Source organism: Triturus cristatus, chromosome 8 (genome assembly GCF_964204655.1).
Source record: "Triturus cristatus chromosome 8, aTriCri1.1, whole genome shotgun sequence".
Lineage (NCBI taxonomy): Eukaryota > Metazoa > Chordata > Amphibia > Caudata > Salamandridae > Triturus > Triturus cristatus.
The window spans coordinates 292,694,629-292,721,858 of record NC_140591.1 but is presented as its reverse complement, the minus strand read 5'-3'; the positions used below and the strand labels follow the sequence as shown (position 1 = coordinate 292,721,858).

General features: G+C 48.0%; 1 protein-coding gene across 1 annotated transcript in view; it reads right to left on the bottom strand.

Moving 5' to 3' along the window:
* RNF17 (ring finger protein 17) overlaps positions 1–27,230 on the bottom strand; it is a 2,644,767-nt gene that overhangs the window by 242,235 nt on the left and 2,375,302 nt on the right. Inside the window, exon 36 of the mRNA XM_085621540.1 lies at positions 3,856–4,015. Within this exon, the coding sequence (XP_085477666.1) occupies positions 3,856–4,015 (160 nt within the window). The remainder of the gene's footprint in view (positions 1–3,855; positions 4,016–27,230) is intronic.

The window sequence follows — 27,230 nt, the reverse complement described above, 5'->3', positions numbered from 1 at the left end:
TGACAGGTGAGCCTTGTGCAATGTCTCAAATATCACCGAGGTAGAGGGAACCGGGACTGCTACTGAGATTCCCAATTTCGCCGCCCACCTCATCAGCACATCCTGGAAAGTGGCAATATCATCGACCGGCGAGATTCGAGTAGGCGGAGTTTCCGACAACGAAGGGGAGAGCCGTCCATTGCCAGAAGAGTCCGTATACCTCGTGCCTCTGGAACGAGATCTATACCTCCGTCGTCCATGCCTTGTGTGAGTGGACGACCTGTGTCTACTCCGTGACCTCCGGCGAGATCGAGAGCGTGACCTCGGTCTGCGTGGAGCCTTAGGAATCGCCGGTAGCCGAGGAGACGGCGGGAGCTGAGGCACCGGCGGTGGCGTAGGTCGCTTAGGAGGAGGAGGAGGAGGAGGAGGGGGAGGAGGCGTAGGAGGCTTCTGAGGCAGCGGCTGAGGGAGAGGCTGCGGAGCTCCATCACTCCTTGCAGGACAACCTGGACCAGCACTGTCCGGACTCCCGTCCACCCTTCTCTTCTTGGCGGGCCTATCCCGTGCTGAAGTAAACGAGGTGGAGCGCCGTCGTCTCCTAGATCCACGACTGGAGATCGTAATCACCGAAGAAGTGTTACCAGATGTCACCGACGTCGAACTGATCGTCGACCTCGTACGGCGTCTCCTCGCCGTTCGGCGTCCCCTCGACGTCGAACGGTGGCCACTCGACGTCGAGTCGACGGAGAGTCTCTCGACGTCGACGGTGAACGATGTCTCCTCGACGTCGATCTCCTTCGCCTCGACGGCGATCTCCTTCGCCTCGACGGCGATCTGTGCCTCGACGGCGATCTGTGCCTCGACGGCGATCTTCTTCGTCTCGACGGCAGTCGCCGGTGTCTCGGCGTCGATGTCGTCGGCGTCGATCCATCGTGGGGCTTGGTACGGCGTCGATGGTGTGTCGACCGCGGAATCCTCGATGGCGACCTAGTCCTAGGTCTCGCCGGTCCCTCTCTCGACGTCGAACGTCGAGAACGCCGTGATCCAGAGCCCTGGATCGACGGCGAACACACCGGCGCTTTACCTCTCGACGTAGTCGCCTTCGACGTCGAACGCGACCTACCAGCCGGTAGGCGTCGTTTCTGCTCCTTTTTCTGCCCGGAGGTCCCTCCAGTGGCTGAAGCATGGGCAGAGGAAGGGGAATGAGATCCTCCATGCCCCGAAGTCCCACCTGTCCTCTGCTTCTCCTGTCCCTGGAGGCGAATCTTCTCTCTGTCCCTCAGGGTCCTCTTGGAGAAGGTCTTGCAGATGGCACATGTAGCAGGGACATGTGAGGATGACAAGCAGAGGATACAGACATCATGTGGGTCCGTCTTGGCCTTTTTCCTCCCACACTCAGGGCATTTATCAAATAAAGCCATGCTAAAAGTGAGCAAATTGCACCAAATTGCAGGATGCAGTAGAGAAAGGCTCTAGACGTCGAATGAACACACTATTTATCCAAAAAACCAAAATTTAGTCCAAATATCCACCCAAAAGGGTAGAGCTCAAGCTCCAGGGTCCTGCTAGCAGGAGCCGGAAAAAAGAACTGAAAGTAACTTGCTTTGGCTGTGCATCCTGGGATACCGGGGGTCTCTGGAGAGTTTCTTAAAGGCACGGTATCCCTTTAGCAGACACATAATGACAGCCTATAGGGCTTGTCTGTTCACCCCTTCCTCTCTATTGTTTAAAGGAATTTTGGTGAAGGGAGTGTGATACAATAAAGGAACATGTCAGATGTGAATAAAAATGACATTTAAACTTTATTTTGGCTTTTGTGTTCACTTCAGAGGAAGTGCAGCCATATTGTTATTAGGCTGTATTATTTTGTCTGTCTCTTAAGTGTCTTTGCAGGTTTGCAAATGCAGGACAGCTTAAGAGATATTTTGATTGCTCCGGGGTCCCCGCACATGGGCGGGACTATTCATAGATTATGACTATAACAGAGATACCCCTACTACAGAACGAAATTACTCACCTGCTATCGGGAGAGATCCCAGTGCTGGATCTTGGTGCCCAGCACTGGCCCTGAAAAGTTATCACAACTGTACTTACCGATAACTTGATTTGCCTCCGTAGAATAACATTGCCTGGTTTGTGTCCATTTTTTGACACATACAAATATTCCTTAAAAATCGCCTGTGTAACAAAAACGATTTCTTTCAACTGTTTACAGGAAATGCACCAGGGCTGAATCCAGGATCCAACCCTGAGTAAGAAAATCATACGCAAAGTAACTGAAATTGCATTTACTTAAAAACTCCCATTGAGCTCAATGTTATAATTGTGTTTGAATTGTATTGCCTATTGCAACAACTGTAACTATTGCATTTAAACGTCTATTACTTATTGAAAGTATACAACTACAGAATTTTATTCAGAGAAAGTATTTTAATACCTATTGTTGGTTCTAAAATAAAACTATATATTTTTATATACAAAATAATTGGCCTAGAGTTCAGTTCTTGAGTGTGTGAGACCATTTGCTGACTGAGTGTGTACAACAAATGCTTTACACTGTCCTCTGATACTGCCTTACTGCGCGACCAAGCTACCACTTTAGAGAGTAAGGTTATATCTAACTTTAGCCTCGGCCAAACCTCTGGGGACTCTGTACACACTGAACCTTACTTTGGTACGGTATGTACAGAGCCACTTTCTTGCAACGGGGAGAAGTCAAAGAGCGACGATGCTTCTTCGGCTTCTTCTTGTGCTTTGACTTACCTGACCCCGGGTGCGGACTTGGATGACGAGTGGTGATGGCTCCGCGACCGGTCCCTCAACCTCCCTAGCAACCGGGATCTCGAGCGGTGCGGAGCAGACTGCCGGCGCTCAAAAAGCTTTCGGTACCGCTCCCGCAAAGACTTCAGAGCCATGGTCCAGCGGTCGGAGCACGACTTGGGGTCGTGGTGGCGCTCCAAGCAAAAGAGGCACACGCAGTGCAGATCCGTCACCGACATCAGTCGGGTACAGAAACCGCAAGCATTAAGCTGGGCATTCCTACATGCACCAGGAGTCGGTAGACATCGACAAAAGTCGCTCAAAAAGTTCAGTCAAAAAGTGACAGGAGGTACCGTTCTCTCTGGACCTGCGCTGGCTGGAGCGGAAAAAGAAAGAACTGACGTCAGCGCGTGAGGGTGGCATCTAAGTAGCTACCGCGGCGGCGACAACGACGCCGACGATGGATGCAGAACAGACGCCACCTTCTGACACGCAGAGATACTGCTGACGAAAAAACTTTCCAGATCCAGTCTGACACCTGGAGGTAATTCTAAGGTAAGTAATCTATAACTAACTGTTTCTTTCAGATAAATATTTTAAACTATTTTGTGTCTCTGTCAGACCTGATTGTGGACAAGTACAAGAGTGAGAAAGAAAGGGTGTGTCTTGGTACCACGATTCCTGAGAGATCTGGGAGTGTTGTGTTCTGGGGTGTCTAATCATTTGTTTCTCTGTGAGTGAGTAGGAGAGCAAGTGAGACACTATAGCTAGTCGGTCCTTGGCTTATGGGCACTAAGGTGGTAGGATGACTCAGTCTCTATACACCAAGGTCCTATAATCCTGCGCATAGTTCTGTGTTTGTGCAGAATCCCTGCAACAAGAGCTTTGAGAGTTTAGTGACTCCCCCCTTAACTTATACATTTCAAAGCCAACAAAAGTTTTTGGGAGGTCGACCTTGGAAGCTGGCAAACATTCTTCAATGGCTGTATGCATTGTCACTAAGACTCTATAGAGGCCTGTGCTTGGTGGCAATGGAAAACCGTTTGCTTGTTTTACTTTTAAATCCAGTCTTCATATTTTCAAACACCTTCGACTCCTTGACAAAAGAAAGATTACCTGATCTAAAATCATGCATTGGAAGAAGAGTTTCAATATTCTGATTACAGTTGTGCAGTTCTGATTCCAGTGCATCCACAGGAGAGTTGCAACTCAGACCACTATCATCAGTGTCACTCAAAATGTTCATGCAGTCTTTCGAATCAAGGCTGATAAATAGCTGTGAACAAAGAGACACAAATTACATATTCAAACCTAGAACAACTTGGAGCCCCACAACACTTCATAGAACTAATCAGTTCAGATTATCAATTTGTGGGGCTAATTGACTGAGAATATATATATATATATATATATATATATATATATATATATATATATATATATATATATATATATATATATATATATATATATATATATATATATATATATATATATGTGTGTTCCTTTAAAATCAAATCTTGCAACACAAAATCAAAGTCAATAAAGTTAGATTACATGCCTGCATTCCGAAATTTGCAAGCTGTGTTTCAGCTCACACTCATGCTGTCAAGAGAAATCTAATATTTCAAAGAACTGCCCTTGGCTAATACTCAGGCCACTATGACCTCAGATTCACCAATTAAAAACATGAAGTACATCAAGAGAACAACTGACTGTAAAGGTGTGTTTAATTTTATGTCATCGACAGTTAAACAGAGTCTTAGGTAGTGAGGATGTGACGAACAAGTTACTTACCTTCGGTAACGATATATCTGTACGAAACATTAGTTAGTTAGATTCCTCACTGTGAGAAGTTGGCCTGATATATGATGTCACTCATTCTAGTGTACACCTTGTATCAGTCCAAACAACCCTTATGGTGATTGGTTGTAAAGTCAACCTTATAGACCAGCTATCCTAGTGGTAGCATGGACAAGAGCAGTCTTAGGCTAAACTCTGTATGGCATGTGAAGCCAGCTGTTATACCATATGGAATCCCTTGAATACCAAATGAAAGGACACCACAACAGATATATATAAAAATAGAATTTATTTATTCTAGTCAAACCCTCAGCACTCTTAATGAGATTCGAGGTAAGTACAACACAGTCTTATTTAAGCATACATTAAGTCACACAGGTAAGTAATACAGTTAGGCCCTAGGGGCCACGCAAACCATATACTAAGTAAGTGGTATAAGAACCACTGTCACGAACACAGGATAGGCCTAGGCAATCGCTGGGGTTACACTATACTACCAAAGGTTAGGAAGTGGGAGGCCCACGGGATTCAGGTGCAGAGTGGAAACACTCATGCGTAATGCGTAAAAGTCGATAGAAATAGTAGTTATTAGAAATTAAGAGTTTTAGGACACTTCTGGAATAGCTAGGAAGTCGAGACTTGGAAACTAGACCCTAGGATAGTCAATACCCTTGTGAGCACCGGAGTACTCAAGTTAACTAGCCCACGGGCTGCGGGTGCATAGGTGTGAACTTGCGTCGGGTTTCGTCGTTGACTCCTATGGATGCCTGAAGGAAAGTTGCTGACAGGCAGTCAGTGAAGAGTGTCCGGTGGATCCCAAGGATGGAATCAAGAAGGAAGGATACCTGCAAGCAGAAGGGACAGAGTCTAGGTCACCAACCAGGAGCCGGGAAGGAACCAGGAAGGAACCAGGCGATGTCGTGCAGATGCAGGTGAAGAGGTGAAGCTTGTCGCAGCAGCCACGGGTACCAGGAGACGTCGAGGACGACCAGGACCAGGAGGCGAGCTGTCCCACGAAGGCTCTTGCTGTCGGCGGCGTCGATGTCGAGTTAGGACCCAACAAGCCTTGGCAAGCGGAACCCACGCAGAATGGAAAAATTGCTTCTGGTGCAGACCAGGAAGGTCTGGGGTGCTTCTCTTTCACAGAGGAGCGGGTGCCAGTCTGGAGGAGCCGGACCAGCAAGGTGAAATCAAAGGTTCGTCGTCGCAGAGGTCACTAGCCAACGGGCCAGCAACCGGACTACACGTCGAGCAACTCAGGTGCAGAAGGGCCCCACGCAGAACACGTGAAGTGTGGGGAGCGGATCTTCTTTGCAGATGGTGCTCGGGATGGGGGCTTCTCAATTCCCCAAGCACAGCCTCGAGGAAGCCTCAGAAGTCGCGCTAGTCAGTTACTAGCCACTTTTCCCAAGTCGCCGGTCCCACGTCCCTCATCGCCTCCACGGGTCTCAGCCTCGCTGTAGATGTGGATCTGGGTCAGAGGTGTCTGGAAGTCTCGGCGCTGGTCAGTCTCAGCAGTCGTCCCTCGTAGGATCAGTCGCAAAGCAAGCAGCGGTCGCTGGATGGTGCCTGGTTGCCCAGGGTGGTCACTCCTTGGCCACAAGGGAGATTTCTTCAGTCTTCTTCCTGAGGTCGAATGTCGAAGGTCCAGAGTTTCTGTTCAAGTTGCAGAGTCAGGTTAATCTAATTTGCAGGGCTCAGCTACCTACTGATATACTGGGCTAGTGGGCTGGGCTACCTGCAAGGTCCCTCCTATGGGTGGGACCAGGAAGGGGGGTGGCTACACCCCCTTTCCTTTGTCCAGTTTCGCGCCAGAGCTGGGGCTGGAGTGCCCCAGCGCCGGTTTGAACTGGACTATGCATGGAGCACCGTGTGTGCCCCAGGCATGTCTCATTCCTTTCAGCCCTCCCTGCCCCAATACACTAAAGTCTGTCTGGGGAGGTGCTAGCACCTCCCCAAGCAGGAAACCTATTGTCCAGGCCTCCCTGGCTGGGAGGGCTCCCAGCTGCAGGAGGTCAGACTCGTGTCTGTGGCAGCAGCATCCATTTTGTGATGCGGAGGCTTTGGGCAGAGTTAAACAGCAAAGTAGGATTTTAACATGTCTCTCCCTCTAGAAGGGAGGAATAATATCCTCATCACCAGAAATGGTATGGGGGTATTATTCCAAAGTGTTAGACACCTTACACGACATGTTTTGATAAAGCCAAACCATAGTTACCATAACCGTTTAAGATTATAAGGTACTTTAAGAGTATATGGTAGGCTATATCATAGAACAGCTATAAGGACATGGTTCCGAAAGCTGCAGACAGGCTCAGCTCATGCTAGAGCACCATCTCACATGTTACCAAGCACTCTGCCTCCAGGATTGTTAAGACCTGCCATAGGAGTGGATGATAGGTACACATGTGTCTATATATAAGGTAGGTATAGGAATACTACACCTAAGCAAGGGGTGATTACACGACCTTGCCCTAACTGAGTGATCAGCCAGTTGTGTCTGATTGGAAGGCCAGGCCAGGGGTGGCATAATACATGCTGCAGCCCCTGGGAGGCCTAGGGTACACCTATGCCCTGGGTACTTAGGGTACACTGTACAGGGTCCAATAAGGTGATCCTTACCAATTGGGTATGTACCTAGGGTACATGGAGTCCATGTTAAAGAGAGAGCAGACAGCCTGAGACCCTGAATGGCAGGATCTCAGGCCAACTAAGTCGAAAAACCAGCTAGACACTAGGCAAAAAGTTGGGGGTAACCATAGTCAGATATCCACCTTCCTACACTTACCTTACCTTAGAATATCCCCAGGCGTTAGGCTGGATCCGGAAAGATTTTTCGTCAGCAATACCCTTGCGCGTCGCTAGGCGTCGTCTGCGGCTCCGCGTCCGTCGTCGTGATCGCCGGGATGACGTCGGAGTACTTAGACGCCGCCCTCGCGCGCGGACATCAGTTCTTGTACATAGCTTTCCGCGCCAGGAATGCAGAGCCATGACAGGAACCGACACTGGTGCCATGAATCTAAGGCCCTGAAAGGGATAACCTTAACCCTAGATATCAGTTCGCAGAACGGGGAGGATGGGTGGGGCGGTAAGGAATCTAACTAACTAATGTTTCTTGCAGATATATCGTTACCGAAGGCAAGTAACTTGTTCATCTGAAAGAAACACATTAGTTAGATTCCTTACCTTAGACTAGATACCCCAGCCATATCAACCCCGGCGGTGGGTCTGCGAACGAAGATCACACCAGGAAGTCCTGCAGAACGGAACTGCCAAAGAAGCCATCTCTCCGGACTTGGCTGTCCAGGCAGTAATGAGACGAAGTTTGGAGCGGTGCACCACCAATTTACTTGTTAATACATCACACCAAGTGGTCAATTGTTTGTACTCGAAAAAAATCTTTATTTTAATTTAATTGTCCAACCATAGTCTCAGCCAACGCGTTTCGTTCAAATTGAACTTCTTCAGGGCTGGAAAAGTATAGAAAAACATAACATAAATATACGAGCAACAGTAAGAACATTTAAAAAACATTAAAAGACACATTTAAAAGCACCACATACTAAGAAAATAAGCACAGGACAAAAAGGAATAGATTACAAACACTCAATACACAAATATAACCATACAAAATTTTTTTTGGAAAAGTTATATACAGAAATAAATATCAAAATTAATAACAAATAATTAACCTAACAAACATTTCAGTCACAAACATAGAAATGAAAAATGAAAATTCCACATATATATATTATAGTATTTTATCAGTAAAAGGGGCATAAGTATGCCCATATTGGCCCAATGTTGTATATTCTGAAGGCCCTTTTGCATAAGTGTGTTATTGGGTGAAGAGCACCCCAAACTGGAAAATAATTCCAATACACAGAATAAGCAAGTTATAATGTTATGTCTAAATATCCTATCAAGACATGTATGAGCCAACTAATTAAGACAGAAGGGCAGAAGAAAATAATGAGCAAACGTCCCCCTGTGGAGACATGTACCATGTGTGAGGTTGAGAATGTATTCCAAAAGTATGACCGCCGTCTGTGTAAATAAATATCCGTCTCGAGAGGAGCAGTGATAATAGCGTCGTATTTCCCAAATAAATAGTCCTAATTGTACTCCCAGTGCCACCTTGATAAGAGCACTGTACACGATTCTGTCAAACAAACAGTAGAAAAAGAGACAGATAATAACGGGTCAATTCAAAAGATATATATATGTAATTTAAAAAAGAAAATAACAGATCTAATCTAGCTTAGGACGAAGCGTGGGTGTATTACCACAGAGGCGTGAGGTTAAACAGGACGTAATGTTAGTCCAAAGTGACATATTCCACTCCAAAGCGCCTATATGGATAATACAATAGCAGTCCGAAAACATACTGCTTGCAAGTACTAGAGGGAAATTGCAAACCAAAGTTCCATAAAAAACACGCAGATGGGATTGCCAATGACACTGACATTAATTCACCGATGTCACTTCAGGACAAATTATATATAACCCGCGTGTAATGCTACTACACATAGTTAAGTGAGGCAAAGCATCCGCCATGCTTACACATATACTGAAAGAGCCGTGTCGTGGCGCAAGAAAGAGACAAATAGGAATTCCCAGTATCACGCCCGTACAGACAGCTTAAAACATCTACCAAAAGTTACACCGCATACCTGTAAATCAATGGAGGTCCGTGCTCTCCCCTCAGAGTGTCCCGTATGCCTAAAGCGAAAACGTGCCAAGGTTTAAAAGGAAACGCACGTATGCAATCATTAAGGAGCGTCGGAAGTTGTGGGCGGGCGTATTCAGGGTGGCCACTGTGATCCTTGCATTATTTGTCTCCCGGGCAACCTGGACGTCTCCCAAAGGTAGAGAAAAGGGACTTGCGTTTGTGTAAAAAACGTCAATAGGTCAAAACGAAAAACTTTATTATTCCAGAATGCCGCGTGTTCCACGTAGCCAATGTGATCCCTGAATCCAGCGTTTCCCGGGCAGCATGAACGTCTACCCAATACTAGAAAAGAGGGGACTTGCGCTAATCTAAGCAAAGTCAAAAGGTTAACAAAACAAGACTTAATATATTCCGAAATGCCGCATACGATGGTTAATAGTGTAACATACACAAAGTGATAAAACAGCAAAAAACCCCGTGCTCATCAGCCCTTCTAAAATGGAAACGAATCTAGGGCATCGAGGAATTCCTTAACCGCAATAAGCAACGTGTGACATAGAAGAGTCCCTCATAAAAGATGACATAAAAGACCCGAGCAGCAGCCAAGTTATAAAATAAATATATCCGCTGCACAGGTGAAAAGAGTCTCCGTATGCCATGTACGGATCAGAGGATCAGAAAACCAGACCGAAGCGTCTGGTTTGGCACAACGATGGTGTTGGATAAATAAGCCTTTCGTGAGCACTGAGAATGTGACCCAGACTGTCAATGTCAATATAAAACTTCATACCTAAATTGAGTGGTGCAGCATGACAGAGAAGACGAATTTGTAAGCCCGAAAATCTATCTAGTGGACAAGATGCATGCACAGGCAAAAGAGTGTACACGCATAAGACTAGTCAATACCATAATAGTATTGGTATAAATAGTGAAAGCCATCCAACCACACTGTCAAAAATGCCCTAGTCTTAAAAACTTTCGGACCCGAGTAACAGAATCAAAAGATGAGAGTGACCTAAGGGACGTTCTATGGCTCATGGGAAGAAAACTCTATTATGCTGGAAAAATGCACAGGCAAACAATAGACCATAGTTATCTAAAGATATATTCAAGGTGTCATACGGCTACCTGGGAACCAGAGACAGGTGCAAAGCAGACAGTCACAGAGTCAGAGAATCAAAAGATGAGAGTAACCAAAAGGACGTTCTATGGCTCATGGAACGAAAACTCTATTATGCCGGAAAAATACACAGGCAAGCAATAGACCATAGTTATCTAAAGATATATTCAAGGTGTCATATGGCTACCTGGGGACAAGAGACAGGTGCAAAACAGACAGTCACAGAGTCAACGGCCCTCAAAGAACTCCATGTTATCATTTATTCACAACCCTAGCACATAACTCACCAAAACATAAAGGCTCATGTAAGGAAGTAATGGAATTCATGGTCAGAATTATGCCCCATGGTAACCGACCGTAATCTACATATCCATTTGGATTCTGTTTGTCTCAGTATGAGGTCTTTGTTCCCTCCTCGTTTGTTCACGGGAACATGGTCTATGCCACAGAAGAAGGACTTATCACCCAAATGTACTCTATTGTAATGCTCAGTCATGGGGTATCGTGCGTCATTGTTAATATGAGCTTGTCGGTGTTCTTGAATACGAGTCTTCAGACATCGTGCTGTACTCCCCACATAAACCTTCCCACACGGGCACTCAAGTGTGTATATTACGTATTTTGTATTGCAGCTGATGAAATGCCTGATATGATGTACCTTATCAGTGTTGTGGCTAAATTCTTTACATTTTTTACGTCCAAATACACATACATTGCAAGTAGTACATGTGTAAAAGCCAACTGGCGGTGTGGGTAACCAGGTGTTGGGTGTCTTCTGTGTGGTCACATAGCTCGGACATAAAGTGTACGTCCCCTCGTATACACCAAGGAGGGTTTTCCACTAATAATGGGGCGTAATCTGGGAATGTCCAAGAGTAGATGCCAATGCTTCCTAAAAGCTTTGAAAATTTTGTCACTATGTGCAGTGTAATTCGTGAAAAAGCATATTTTTTCTCTGGGTTTGGAGCTAGTGAGCGAGTTCCTGGAAGCCCCTCTATCAGTATGCACAAGAGTCTGGGTTCTGGGGAGCTTCAAAACTCTACGCTCAGTTCTATTTAGTGTACTAGCATCATACCCCCTATGTGTGAAACGCTGTTTGATGTCCTTAATGTTCTCCCTGAATCCAATTTCTTCGCTACATAACCGTCTGGTCCTAACCATCTCCCAATACGGAATGTTGGCAATGACAGAACTGGCATGTGCGCTTGAAGCATGCAAAATGCTATTGCATACTGTTTTTTTTCTGAACATCGTGCTGTGTATTTGGCCCTCTTTAATGTAAAAGTGAAAATCTAAAAAAAATCGATATTTTCTTTGTTATGTGACATTGTTAGTTGTACATTAAAGGAGTTGTTGTTGAGGTATGCTAGATATTCCATAAGCTGTGTTTCTGAGCCTGACCACAGACACACAATATCATCTATATACCTCCCCCAAAACACAATGTAATTTGTCCAGGGGGAAGCATTCCTGCTCCATGCATGCTCCCTCTCATACCACCCCATGAAAAGGCCGGCATAAGAGGGAGCAAACCTGGAACCCATGGTCGTACCCTGGAGTTGATGGTACCACCTTTCATCATGTTTGAAAAAAATTATTCGTGAGAATGAGATCAATCATTTGCATGATCATAAGGTTGTAGGAGTAGTGGTCAGCCCCTTCCTTGTCTAGGTAATGGCGAACCGCCAACAGACCCAATTCCCTGCGGATACAGGTGTATAGTCCTACCACATCCAATGTAACGAAGAACAAGTTACTTACCTTCGGTAACGATGTATCTGTAAGAAACATTAGTTAGTTAGATTCCTCACCTTAGAATATCCCCAGGCGTCAGACTGGATCCGGAAGATTTTTCGTCAGCAATATCCCTTGCGCGTCGCTAGGCGTCGTCTGCGGCTCCGCGTCCGTCGTCGGCGTCGTGCGCCGGAATGACGTCGGAGTACTTAGACGCCGCCCTCGCGCGCTGACGTCAGTTCTTGTACATAGCTTTCCGCGCCAGGAACGCAGAGCCATGCAAAGACCGACACTGGTGCCAAAAATAAAATCTAGGGGCCTGAAAAGGATAACCTTAACCCTAGATGTCAGTTCGCAGAACGGGGAGGATGGGTGGGTCGGTGAGGAATCTAACTAACTAATGTTTCTTACAGATACATCGTTACCGAAGGTAAGTAACTTGTTCATCTGAAAGAAACACGTTAGTTAGATTCCTCACCTTAGAAAAGATACCCAAGCAATACCATCCCCGGTGGTGGGTCTGCGAACCAAGATCACACCAGAAAGTCCTGGAGGACAGAACGGCCAAAGAAGCCATCCCTCCGGACTTGGCTGTCAAGGCAATAATGCCTGGCAAACGTGTGTAGCGAAGCCCACGTCGCCGCCTGACAGATGTCCTGCAAAGGGACACCCCGTCCCAAAGCAGTAGTAGCCGCTGTGGCCCGAGTAGAATGGGCGCGCAGCCAAACAGGAGGGTCCTTTTTTGCCAAGGAGTAACAAATTTTGATGCACAAAACGACCCACTGAGAGATGGTCCGTTTGTGCACAGCTTTCCCCTTCTTAGCACCCACGTATCCAATGAAAAGTTGGTCGTCCACCCGGAACTGCTTTGTGCAGTCCAAATAAAAGGAGAGCGCACGTTTTGGGTCCAGACGGTGGAGCCTCTCTTCCTCTTTGGAAGGATGCGGAGGCGGAAAGAAGGTGGGCAAGGTGACAGACTGCCCAAGATGAAATGGAGTCACCACTTTCGGAAGAAAGGAGGGACGAGGCCGAAGGACAACCTTGTCCGGATGAACAGAGAGAAAAGGAGGCTTTGAAGATAAAGCCTGGAGCTCACTCACCCGTCTAGCCGAGGTGATGGCTGCCAGAAAAGCAGTCTTAAGAGTTAGAAGACGAAGAGGACAATTGTGAAGAGGCTCGAAGGGAGCGCACATTAGGAATGTCAAGACAAGATTCAAGTCCCACTGAGGCATTACAAAAGGAACAGGAGGGAACGTGTGAGTAATGCCTTTTAGAAAGCGTGTAACCACAGGGGACTTGAAAAGAGAAGGCTGATCAGGAAGCCGCAAGAAGGCAGAGATGGCAGCAAGATAACCTTTCAGGGTGCCCAGGACAGAGCCCTGCCGGGCCAAAGAAAGAAGAAACAGTAGAACCTCAGAAAGAGGGGCGGAAAGGGGATCCACAGCCTTTGCTGTGCACCATGCCACAAATTTGTTCCACCGGCAGGCATATACCGTCTTTGTGGAGGGACGCCTGGCTGCCAGAATGATATCATAGACTTCAGGAGGCAAGTCAAATGGCATCAACTGCCGCCGCTCAATCTCCACGCATGGAGGTGGAGGCTGGACAGGTTCGGGTGGAGGACCGTCCCCTGCTGCTGCGACAGAAGATCCTCCCGAAGGGGCAGATGTATCGGAGGATCGGTCAACATACTGAGTAGCTCGGGATACCAGTACCTTCGTGCCCAATCCGGAGCCACCAAGATGACTTGGGCCCGGTCGTGCCTGATCTTCTTCAGCACTCTGGGCAGAAGTGGTATAGGCGGAAAGGCGTACAACAGACCGCAACTCCACTCGTGACGAAAAGTGTCGCCGAGCGAGTGCCGCCTTGGAAATTCCAACGCGCAGAACTGCTGACATTGCGCGTTCTCTTCGGTTGCGAATAGATCTAACCAAGGCTCTCCCCGCTGCTGAAAGAGACCTTGCGCCACTTCGGAGTTCGGATGCCATTCGTGATCCATCATGCACCGGCGGCTGAGTTCGTCTGCTCTGGCGTTCAGAGAGCCCGCCAGATGTTGAACCACTAGGGTGACGCCCTGGTGTTCCAGCCACGTCCAGAGGCGCAGAGCCTCCTGACAAAGGGTCCACGACCCCACCCCGCCCTGTTTGTTGCAATACCACATGGCGTGGTGTTGTCCGTGAACACCTGCACGACACTGCCCCTGACAGAGGGAAGGAAGGCTTTCAGTGCAAGCCGGATCGCTCTCAACTCCAACAGGTTGATGTGGAGACGAGACTCCGCCGGAGACCAGAGGCCTCTGATCTCCGCCTCTCCCATATGGCCACCCCATCCCAGGAGGGACGCATCCGTCACTACGACATGCTCCGGTTGGGGAAGGGAGAGGCTTCTGCCCATGACCCAATCGCGGTCCGTGAGCCACCACTGCAACTACTGTGCAGTGCCCTCCGAGATCAAGACATGGTCGGACAGGTTGCCGTGATGCTGGGCCCACTGAAACTTCAGGTCCCACTGCAGAGCCCGCATGCGCCGCCTGGCGTGATGCACTAGTAGGATGCAGGAGGCCATCAGCCCCAGAAGCCGCAACACTAGCCTGACCGAAACCCAGGATAGAGGCCGAAAGATGGGAATCAGGGCCTGAATATCCCGGACCCGCTGTTCCGGCGGATAGACCCGGAACTGTGCCGAATCGAGAACCGCTCCGATGAAGAGGAGCTTCTGAGAGGGACTCAAGTGTGACTTCGGCACGTTGATGGAAAATCCCAGCAAATGCAGGAGATCCGCCGTAGTCTGGAGGTGGGAGACGACTGTCTGGGGCGAGCCCGCCTTCAACAACCAGAAGTCGAGATAGGGGAAGACTGGAACCCCTGATCTGCGCAGATGAGCTGCGACCACCGCCATCACTTTCGTGAACACCCGAGGGGCACTGGTGAGGCCGAAGGGGAGCACGGTAAACTGAAAGTGCTCTTGGCCCACCGTGAACCGCAGGTAACGCCGGTGGGCTGGCAGGACGGGGATGTGGAAATATGCGTCCTGCAAGTCCAACGCTACCATCCAGTCTCCGGGGTCTAGGGCAGCTAGAACCTGAGCCAAAGTGAACATCTTGAACCTTTCCTTCCGGAGGAAGGCATTGACGTTCCGGAGGTCCAAGATAGGGCGTAGGCCCCCTTTGCCCTTCTTGGGAACCAGAAAGTAGTGGGAATAACAACCACGACCTACTTCTGGGCTCGGAACGCGCTCGACGTCCCCCTTGGCCAAGAGGGCCGAAACCACCTCGTGGAGAAGATTCAAATGATCCCCCGAGATACGGTGGTGCTGCGGTGGCATGGCTGGAGGGGTCGTCTCGAAGGGGAGGGAGTAGCCCCTTCGGACGATTTGCAGCACCCACCTGTCCGATGTGATGGACCGCCAGTGGAGCAGGTGATGGCGAACTCTGCCGCCCACTGACGTGGAATGGGCCTGAAAGCTCGGACTAGGAAGGCTTTGAGGCGGATGCTGCCGGGGTGGATGTGGGCTGACCTCGTCGTCCTCCAGAACCGCCTCGGAAACCACGTCCGCGACCGCGCGCAGGTTGGTTCTGCGGCTGGTGGCTAGGCGCACGTGAGGAGGCACCCCTTCCTTGGCCACGAAAGGCGGAAGTTTGCGACCGCGGGGCCGAGAGGCCCAAGGACTTGGCCGTAGCCCGGGAGTCCTTAAAGCGATTCAGCGCACTGTCCGCTTTCTCGCCAAAAAGGCGAGTGCCATCAAAGGGCATGTCCATGAGAGTGCTCTGGACATCGCCCGAAAATGACGTGGACCGCAGCCAGGCGTGACGTCTAAGCGCCACTGTGGTAGAAATGGCCCTACCCAGCGAGTCCGTGGTGTCAAGCCCACATCGTATAGCATGTCGCGCGGCATCCCTCCCATCGGCCAGAGCCTGGGTAAGTCGTGTCCGGACCTCCTCCGGACACAGGGGCAGCGCGTCCTCCACCGCATCCCACAGAGAGTGGGAATAACGGTCCAAGAGACAAGCGGTGTTCAAAGACCGCAGGCCCAAACTAAGGGAGGGGAACAGCTTCTTGCCAAACTGTTCCAGTCTCTTGGAATCCCGGTCCGGCGGGGCGGTCGGGAAAGAGGATTGGGGTGGAGGCCTGGATAACCAGGCTCTCAGGGGTAGGGTGTTGGGACAGAAAACTGGGGTCGCCCGGAGCAGGGCGGTGGCGCCTGGCGACGTTCCTGTCCACAGGAGGAACTGTGGAGGGCTTGGACCAGGTGCCCTGCAGAACGTCAATGAGGGCCTCACTGAATTGCAGCAGAGGCTCAGTGGAGCTTGCTGCAGACTGAAGCACCTCAGTGAGGACGTTAGTCCTCACAGCCACGGCAGGTAGCTCGAGCCCAAGGGCTGCGGCCGCCTTGCGCAACACCACAGAGAAAGCTGCGCCCTCCTCCGAAGCCACAGTCGGAGGAGAGACGAATCCAGTGTCCGGAGAGGTATCCAGGCCACTGGCCTCCCCCAGTTCATCTGCCCAGTCCTGTGACATTTGAGCCTGTGCGGCCATAGGATCCCCGGATCCCTCCCAGTTGTCCCCATCAACCGATTCCTGGTATACAGGAGGAAGGTACGGAGCCGGGCGGTAGACATAATGTGTCTCTAGCGGCGCCGAACGCGGCGTCCATCGACGCCGGAGCGGCGCCGGGTCCGGAGCGGGACTGAACTGGGGCTCGACGTCGAGCGGAGTCGGCGTCGGGGGTGGTGCCGGTGTCGACGCCGGCGGAGGAGGCGTGACGAGGTTGACCGGCGTCGGCGGGGACTCGGGAACGGGTCCCTCGGGCGCTTGCGGCGTCGAGGCCGGAGCCGTCGACGGCGCCGGGGCCGGAGCCACCGGCAGGCAAGGCAGCCCTGTCGGGTCCGCGGGGCCCGAAGGCGCGCCAGTGGGCGTCGACGGCGGGGCCAGGCTCCTCATGGCCGAGAGGAAGGCACTGACCTCCGCCGGCGTCGCGTTAGTCGCAGGGACCGGCGGGTATGGGGACTTGCGCGGCGCCTGCGGCACCGCCGGAGCCGCGGGGGTGGAACCACCCTGACCCTCGGCCGAGTCGCGCGACCGGCGAGGGGAGTCCGAAGAGCGGTGTCGCCTCTTGGACTTCTTGGAATGCTTCGACTTACCCGAAGACTTGGATCCTGACGACCGATGGTGACGTCGGCTGCGGCTCCGCGACCGATCCTTGGACCTCCTCCTGGACCGGGACCGAGTGGCGAATCTCGAGAAGCTTACGGGACCGCTCCCGTCTAGCCTTCGAGGTCAGGGCCTTGCAGTCCGAACACGACTCCGCGTCGTGGTCAAGGCCCAAGCAGTACAGGCACCGGCGGTGATGGTCCGTAAACGACATCAGGCGGTTACAGTCAGCACAGGCTTTAAAACCAGGCATCCTACCGGCACCGGCGTCGTTAGACAAGATCAAAAAGGATCGAAAAGGTTAGTCAAAAAGTGACTAAAGGGGTAGCTCTCCCGGATCTGCGCTTACTGGCGCGGAAAAAAGAAGAACTGACGTCAGCGCGCGAGGGCGGCGTCTAAGTACTCCGACGACGTCATTCCGGCGCACGACGCCGACGACGGACGCGGAGCCGCAGACGACGCCTAGCGACGCGCAAGGGGTATTGCTGACGAAAAATCTTCCGGATCCAGTCTGACGCCTGGGGATATTCTAAGGTGAGGAATCTAACTAACGTGTTTCTTTCAGATATTAAGTTTAATAACCTCAGTCCACATTCTAGCTGTTAATTCCAATCCTTCATGTTTTTCCCATTTTGTCATTGCTTTCCGAGTGGCTTGTGGAGGCCAAATGTTTTTTCCAGTCTCCGGGTCCCCTATCTACATCTTCTTCAAATAGTGCGAGCACTGTATTTTTACTATCGTTTATTGAACCAGATCCAAATTACGGAGAATTTTATACAGTGATCTAGAGGTGCCAAGGAGAAAGAAATCAGTTTAGATTAAATCGCGGATTTCAGAAATATTGAGCGACCTTTCCCCCACCATAGAGTCAGAGATTTTCCTAAACCCGGCTTTGGACCATTTTTGGAATATTTCAGTTGAAACTTAAGTCCTTAATTCAGAAGCGAGTTCGGATAAGGGGGTTGCCCTGTTGAAAACAGCAATTGTGTATCTTCTAAAAAAAAAAAACCTGGTGTTTACGAAAAACCACTGCATGCTCTTATAACGGGGAGATTTCGTTATTTTTTGCAGATAGCGTATCTGATGTTCTGTGCAAATCAACAACATAAGTCATTCTCAAATATTCCTGTATGCGATTCTAGTTTGAACCTAGACATATATAGTGCAAAGTATACAAAATAGTAATCTAAGATTAGGAATCACTAGCCCACCTTTCTCCAAATCCTCATAAAAAATGCTTAGTGCAATTCAGGGATTTTTTTTCTCCAAATAAAGGACGCAAACATAGATCTTTTTGAAGAAGAATGCAGTTAAAACACACGGAATAGCTGAAAATAATAAATTGAATAAAGGGAGTACAGAAATCTTAATCAGCGAAACCCTCCCCAAGATTGGTTAATGGAAGAGAGTTCCAGCGTGAAAATAAATCTTGTACTTTTAAAAGCAGTGGGGAGAAATTTAGAACATATAAATCCGCAATCTGTGTCGAAAACTCAATTCCGAAATATCTTTTTGGATGAGCATTTACACATGGGGAAATATCTATATGTAAAACATCTGGCTTACATCCACATATTTCAGTTTTCTTTTTATTAATTTTATACCCACCAAGTCCTTCATAATGCGTGAAAATCTCAAAAACCTTCGCCTGAACCCCCATATCAGAGTTGAGAATGAACATAATATCATCTGCGTATAATTGTAATTTTGTCATAAATGGTAAAGGGGGACTAATATGGGGGTTATCTCGGATTGCACTTGCCAGTGTCAGGGCACACAGAGCGTGAGCGCACTGACAGCTGACGCGGAGTTTCAACGGGACGAGAAACTACAGTTCCCGTCATCCGCTTGCGTTGTCAACACACGCGCTGACGTTGCATGCTGTCAGACATGCTGTCAGCGGAGCTGGATATCAGGAGTTGGCGCCTTTACGAAGACGCCGATAATCCTGTGGACCCCCGAGTACCAGGAAGTAAGGTCGGGTAAGGGTGCAGTTTCGCACCGGCTTTGTTCATATCTTGCTGCTTTGTGATGCGGAGGCTTCCGGAGCACATTTCCTCGGTTCCTTCCGTTGAAGAGACGCGTTAAATCCTACAGTCTCATGCGGGAGGAAATGTGGTTACTATTTCTAGGAAACAAACGGTTTGGAGCTATTGACACCCTCGCTTTGATGTTAAAGCGGGAGCGCATAATATATATTTATTTTATTTCTGCATTGCGGTTTGGAAGCTGAAGTTCATACTATCCTCCGAACACTGGTGTGTGCTGAGGCCTTCTCTAATATTGGTGCTTGACTTTCCTTCATCGTGGGATAATGGAGGAGAGCTGCTGGATACCTTTTGGAATTGCTGATTGTCAATCCAGGAACGCTATATGTATCTTGACTTGCCTTTAACATTGGCTTCTGTGTTATACTCTCGTTTTTCTTCTGTAAGAGAGGAATGTGCTGATACCTTGTGATCACCCTCACATCTCACCCGACATAAGGCCATCCTTGTTTTCTTTACAGGTAGAGTGGGTTTCTCGCTTGTAGGGCCATAAATAACATAGTAGCAGAGTTAGATCATTGACCTTACAGTAAAACTGTTTTCACTCCTTGTTTTGTCCTCAGGTCTCCCTCCCCGCTGTTCCTACCCTTTCCTTCCCTCGGTTTACCATCCCACTAGTCCGAGAGGATTTATTCCATCCAGACTTGGGGCTGTCAAAAAGGTAGACCCCTTAGAGTTTCAATCCGATCCAGACGATAACCTGGTGACCATGACAGCCAGTGGCTTGATAACAAAGGCTAATAAATTGGGGGACAGCGTACATCCTTGTCTGGTTCCTCGTTTAACACTGATTTTTCCCACCTCAGTAGGATTGACAATAATGCTGGCTTCTGCATTGTGGTACATTCTTTGCATCAGCCCTGTCATCTGGGGGCTATGCCAAATCTAGACCAGATATGACAATTTTACCCAGACCACAAGGTCAAAGGTTTTCTCAGCGTCCAACAAGAGCACTAGGGCCGGTATATTCTTGCTTTCAAAGTAATCTAGTGCTTCGGCGAAATAGTGTATATTCATTCCTATCTGTCTCCCTGCAATAAGGCCGTTTTGATCAGTGTGAATCAAGTTTGATGCTATAGTGTTGAATCTGTTAGCTAAAGGTTTTGTGATACCTTTGTAATCAGAATTTAATAATGTGATTGGACGAATGGAGTTGGGATCTTTGCTGTCCTTCCCCTTTTTAACAAAAAAATGACGCTGGTATTGGGCCCCCTCTAGTATTGTATTGTCATCCAGTTGAAAACACTTGACTAAATCTCCTGAAAAAGCGTTAAAAAAAATTCTGCCGGTAAGACATCAGGTCCGCAGGCTTTAACATTCGGGAGGTTTCTAATAACCTCCAACAATTCTTATGTAGAGAAGGGGTGCATAATATTTACCCTCTCGGTCTCATATAGCCTGCCACTATCCCTCCGTATGATGGAATCTGAATGCCTGTTCAGGCGCAACTTAAAAACCTGATTGTTCTCCAACTTGTAGCTTCGCTAGATACTCATACTGCACCTTGTCCGTAGCGCCAGGACACCCCCATTGGCGGTAGCTACGCACTTTTGAAGCTTCAAAATAATAATAATAATACTACTAATAATAATAATAGAGCCGGGTTATTCTGTTCCCAAAGGAACGACTCAAGTGACTCGCTATTAATCAATTGCTTTTGTCCATAAACGCATTTATAATGTTCCAGCATTATTTCCCCAATGCTGACCGAGTCCTCGGTCCACATGCCAGTAACAGGACATTTCAATGCATTTATCTGATTACTCCCAGCTTGTTTCCGAAACTGAAATGCAAGGAACCTACCGGCAAAATTGCTTTGCTCGTATACCTTTTGCATATGGGTGTGCAATTTAAGGTTTGAGATTGTAAATAATGTGCCTCACTTAATGCCCGTTTAGCCTGATCAAGGTTTGTTAGATTAGGAGCCGAAGAGCTTCTTAATAAACTTTCATAACACTGCTGCACGCTCCGTTCTAAGGTTTGCTTTAATACTTTATCTTTTTTTAAATTTTTCGCATCATTACCTATTCCCAGCCCGCGAATGTATACTTTTAAAGAATCCCAGACAATATGAAGGGGAGAAGACCCATGATTAATTGCCAAGAATTCCGTTATCTCTGTTTTACAATATAATACCCAATTTTCTTCCTACAAAAACTGTTTATTGAGAACCCATCGCCTAGGATGTACAAAAACTCTCCCTAACTCAACCACCAGAACAATCATTGCGTGGTCTGAAAATCCATTTGGTAAGATTCGCTGATTGGTAAAAATCAGGATCTTGGATACAAGGAAGAAATCTATATGGGAAGAAATGTGAAATCTACACGAAAAACAGGTATACGCAATTTTGGTATGGAAAGTTTTCCTCCAGGGATCAATTAAACCCAGGGGTCTTACTATAGTTTTCAATAATTTTAAAGGTTTTTGGTTTTAATTGCCTTTTGGTTTTAACTGAGGAATCAATTTTAGGATTTTGCAGGAAATTAAAGTCTCCCCCTATAATTACTTCGCCGGGAATTTGTTTTCATGATTGGAATCATTCAACATATGGATCAGTGTTATCTTCGACTGGAGCTTAATTGCTAGCAAATGTGAGACACCTTTACCCCAACCTGCAGGTCACCCAACACCACCTTCCATTTTTATCATTCTTGATGTTTACCACGCCTGCTTTGAATTTCTTACTCAAAAACATTGCAGTGCCCCAATGTGCAGTCTGGGAGGAGGAAAAACCCTGGTATGTAGCCCAGTATCTAAACAGAATATTCTGCAAACTTCCCCGCCGGTACACGAGTCTCTTGGATTGAAACCACAGATCGACTTTCTGTTTTAATCCAGGTTTCAATGGCCCACATTTTCTTTTTATTATTAAGGTAATTAACATTCAAAGAGACCACCTTGAGAGTGTCGTTCATCTCATCTTACCTTATCTCATAACACAGTATAATAATTAAAAAAGGAAAAAAGAAAAGGAACCAGCATGTGGAACGGACCCCCAAGCGCTATGCTGATTAATAAAGCACTCAGCTCAACAATAGTGCTTCTCATCAGAGAAACTTCTAATATTCAATTGCTTCTCTTCCCATTATTCCTCAATACCTAGACACATACACAACTATGCATACAGTTCTAATCATAATTTTGGATGTAACAAAACATTGAGAGGTTGGATCTCTTTTTATCCCCTTGCTCCCAATTCCCCCACACCACCACCAAACCTCCCCCTGTTGCCCCCGCTCTCCCCCTCCCAAAAGCTGTGGTGAATGTCTCGCCATCCCACTCACACCTGACAGGCATTTCCCACCCCCAAAGCGTGCCAGAAGTTATCGGCCTATCTTCCCCCTCTCCCACCACATCAGCACGCTGTAGAATGAGGCCAGAGAAAGAAGAAAGAAAAAGAAGAGAAAAGACAACAGATATATGGATAACCATAGGTACAGACAAGACTTATGACTTATTAGATATCTGCTTAAGTAACTCCTGTGCTTTTGGGACGTTGCAAAAGATGTGGAATCGGCCTTTAACATGCACCTTCAGTTTACTATGTTGTGCAATCATTGCCTGTTCCCCCTGTTGCTTAAACAAATTAAGCATTTTAACAAACTCTTTCCGTCTTTCGGCAGCTGAAGCGGACAGGTCTGAAAAAATAAGGCATAGTGGGACTTCAGGTGTATTAAACTGTTGTTGCTTAACTGCTTTGGTTAGAATTTGTTCTTTTATGTGGTCATCTCCAAAATTGACCATGATCTTCCAAGCAAATTTTGAATTTGGAGGTAGATGTACTGGCACACTATGGGCTCTCATGATAGTCAGATCCCTGGTATACTCCGGGTAAATGTATTTTTGAATAAAGGAGTCAACCCATTGGAGTGTCTGCTGTCCTTCTAGTCCCTGCGGAACGCCAAGGATACGAAGATTTGAACGCCTGGAATGGTTCTCCAACTTGTATTCCATGGAGGTCTTTTGGCTCTGAAAATCCGCAATCTTTTCCTTCATTATAACACCCGGGTCCTCCAACTGCGATATTCTTGTTTCAGCTTCACTTAATGTCTCTGGAATTCGAGCCATAGTATCTTCCATTTTTGTGAGCCAGGCATGTATAGCTGCTATCTCTATAGTTTGCGAGGCTTTGAGCGCCCGAATGTCCTCCAAAAATAAATTAAGCGGACTCTTAGCATCACACTGCAAAGTGAATGGTGTAGCCAGGTTTTTCAGAAGGCAGCTAAAGACCTGGCTGTTCCCACTTTAAATTAACTGAGTCACCCATGTTATTCCCTTGGCCCTTTTTCGGTTCTTGATCTGTTCAGCGCTGACACCCTTGGGTAATGCGCGATCTATAAAATTATTTCATTCATTCATTCACATGGGAGAAACCCTGCTGAGATGGATCAAGCCCGGACTCCTTTTGTCCAGCTGGCTTTTCCCGTTCTTGAAGCTGCCTTCTTTATAATTCCTGGCACAAAGAAGTTTATGCAATATCTGCGTGGGGCACGCTGGGGGATGCGCCAGAATATTAGTGACCATTGGAAGAAGTGTCTTCTGAAGAAGATAGAGACAGTGAGACCGCGGGATGAACGTTCTCTAACTTATCTATGCCAAAGCTTGTACAAGATTTCGCGTTAGAGAATAGAGGGTATTCTTTAAATTCCTTGGATTTTACAAACTCAGCTTTGTGCTCAGAATTGGCCCGATCTAATTCTATCACAGGTATCTGATTAGGAGAGGTCCCCCCCCCCCCTTTTGTTTCACTGGTGGCATGGCTAAGGCTTGTTTCCAAATCTGCTGATTCCTCTTCCTGACAGTTTTTCTAGGAGAGTTCTGGGGCTGGTTACTATGTTCCGGATTTTCTATGGCCATTGCCAGGTCTTTCCTCAAGGAGGGGGCGCTGTTTGCCCGGGGCGCAGCCTGTCCCACTAGCTTTTTAACCCACTGAACCAAGACAGGGGAGTCCAAAATGCAGGAAGGTGTCTTATTGAGTTTTTAACATTCATTGTCCAAAACCAGTGGATAAAGGAAAAATAAAAACACCTTGCAAATCCAGAGAGTTCACCATAGGGACAAAACAAGGAATGATGCTATGGGAAAGAGCCAAAAACGAGGGGGATCCGATACCAAATCTTCCGCTTTCACTCCTTGAGCGTCTTCTCCTGAACACAGGTCACACAGTACTGCAGAATCACTGATTCTTGCAAAGCTACTAATACCACTGCCCATAAGACACCTGCTCCCCCAGCACAAGTACAAGTGGTAGTACAGCAACCAAGGGATTAGTGGGGTTAACCTTGGGTTCTGAGATGGGTTCTGACCTAGTCAGAGCTCCAGCTCAGGCTGTTCTAGTCTGAGATGGTGGCATAGATCTTGCCACCTCACGAGCAAGTCCAACTAACCTGGGCAAGCACAGACAACAGCCTTTGATTAATGGTAAATAAACAATGGCTTACAGGGGACCAGTGTCACTATGGTGAAAGAGAAACGTGTTTCCCCTGATCAGATCATACTTGGGCAAATGTACCAAGTCACCAATGCTAGCGATGTCAGGACAGACGATTCCTTGGCAGTTGTGAACCTCAGCTGGTGAGGCGTAACTGGACCTAAAAAGGCTGGTATCTCCAGACCTACCTGTAGATTGTTTGTTGGGCAATGACCTAGAAACTTCAGCTTGGGCTGCAGTGGATTTCAGGACTCATGCAGAGATTATGAGCATCTCTGCCAGTTTATTTGCTGTCACCAGGGCTCAGGGCAAACTGCTCAGCACTGACAAGGCACTGCATCTTGGAACAATGGACCAGGTGCCTTCCAAGAGAAGGAGCAGGAAGGGTAAGGCTGTATTTGCCTCACAAACTCCCAATCAGGATCAGTCTCCTGAGGGAGATGATCTCAGCCCCTGTGAAGGTACTGTCCCAGAAGAATTTGGGCCTGACCAGGCAGAGCTGTTGGGGGCAAGGGGCCCCTCGAGGGCACACTTGAGTTTGGAGCAGCTGTCCTGCCCCTCTCTTGAACCCCTCAGACAGCAAGCTGCTGCTGAGGAAGCAGGGAATATCAGTGGGTCCCATAGGATCTATTGGGAACAAGGGCTCTTGTACTCTGAGGGTGGAGACCCCAAGCCTGGTGCCACCATGAGGCTGGTGATACCCAGAGGTTCAGAGGTTTCCTCCTCTCCCTGGTACATGATATTCCTCTTTCAGGATACCTAGGGCAAAGCAAGACTTGGGACAGGCTTGTCCCTCACTTTCAATGACCCCACATGGCAGAAGACACCAAGGAGTTTTGTTGCTCCTGTGCTACTTGCCAAGCCAGTGTAAGTCAGGTGGTACCACAAAGGCCCCCTTAATTCCAATTCCATTGGTTGGGATCCCCTTTGAAAGGGTGGGGATTAACATTGTTGGCCGCTTGAACCCTCCAACTGCATCGAAGCACAGTTATATACTAGTGGTGGTTGACCATGCCACTAGGTACCCAGAAGCTATTCCCCCTAGAACGACCACAGCTCCTGTAGTGGCCAGGGCCCTGCTGGAAATCTTTTCTAGAGTGGGATTTCCCAAGGAGATTTTAATAGACAGAGGTACAAACTTCATGTCTAGTTATATCACTGCCATGTGGAAAGAGTATGGAGTAAACCATAATTTTACCCCACCCCACCATCCACAGATCAATGGTATGATCATAGGGCTCCCAGAAAAGCTAAGGCGAAAATGGGATGTCTTACTACTCATTGCCTACAGAGAGGTTCCTCAGAAGGGGTTGGCTACAGCCCATTTGAGCTTCTGTTAGTACATCCAGTTAGGATAGACTAGCTGAGGATGCCAAGCCAAAACAGCAGTTTCAACCCCTGGTGGGCATTACCAATTTCTTGTGATGCCCCTTGGTCTGAAGAATGCACCTTCCACAGTTCAGAGGATGGTGAATAAAGTCTTAAGAGGTCTGGAAGCCTATAGTGCAGCATATCTAGATGATACAGCTGTCTTTAGCTCCACCTGGGAGGATCACCTGGTTCACCTCAGAAATCTTCTGGAGGCACTGCAACAGGCAGGCTTTACTATCAAGGCCACCAAGTGCCAGATAGGGACAGAGTGTGTGTAGGAAATTAGGATCTGCTTTTTGTGGTTACCCCCACTTTTTGCCTGGTGTTATGCTGACTGGGATCCTGCTAATCTGGACCACAGTCTCTGTGCCTTCTCCCCTAAATTGGTATGGTAAGTACTCCGGTAGATCCCAGATTGGACACTGGTGTACCCTTATCAGTCGCTAGTATATCGTTCCGAGGTACCCAGGGAATAGGTACACCAGGGTGTCCCCCTTGGGCTGAATCATGTATTATGCCACCCAAGACGGACCACTCAAACGCCAACTACACCCCTGCTATTTCACCCTGTGTAAGCTGGTGCTAGCACCACCTACGAAAAATATAGGTTTCCCTGTATCTAAGGTCACGGCAGTTAAAACCTGTAAGCCTTCCCTAAAGCAGGCCTTTCAATCCTGAGGCAGGGTGCTCGGTTCTAAGTGTGAGTGTGACCCTGCATGAGCAGGACACCCCTACAGCCTTTGGAGTCCATTCTCCCAGGCTGTAAGTGCATCAGTCATTACGATACATAAAGTGACCATGCGTCATAACATGATGACCATCTCTAAACTGGCTGTCACTCCTGCTAGACTTCCGGTTTGCCGCCGGGTTTTGTCATCTTTTCTCCTCGTCCTGTCTTGTCCTCTCCTTGCGGCCCCAGGCGTTTCTGAAACCCCTCGGAGATGCTGGAATACCTCTCCAACGGCTTCCACATCGCTGCAGCCCTGACTTCCCTACAACAGAAAGAGAGAGCGCATTTCACTGTCAAGCAAGACGGTAACAGCGCGTTCGCGCTGCACATAAATATTTCTCCGTATTGAAGTTGTTTTCTTTGTATTTCCTTGTTTTTGGTTTATTGACTGCACCTGAGCTTTCCTGAAAGTGTTAAAGAATTTCTCTC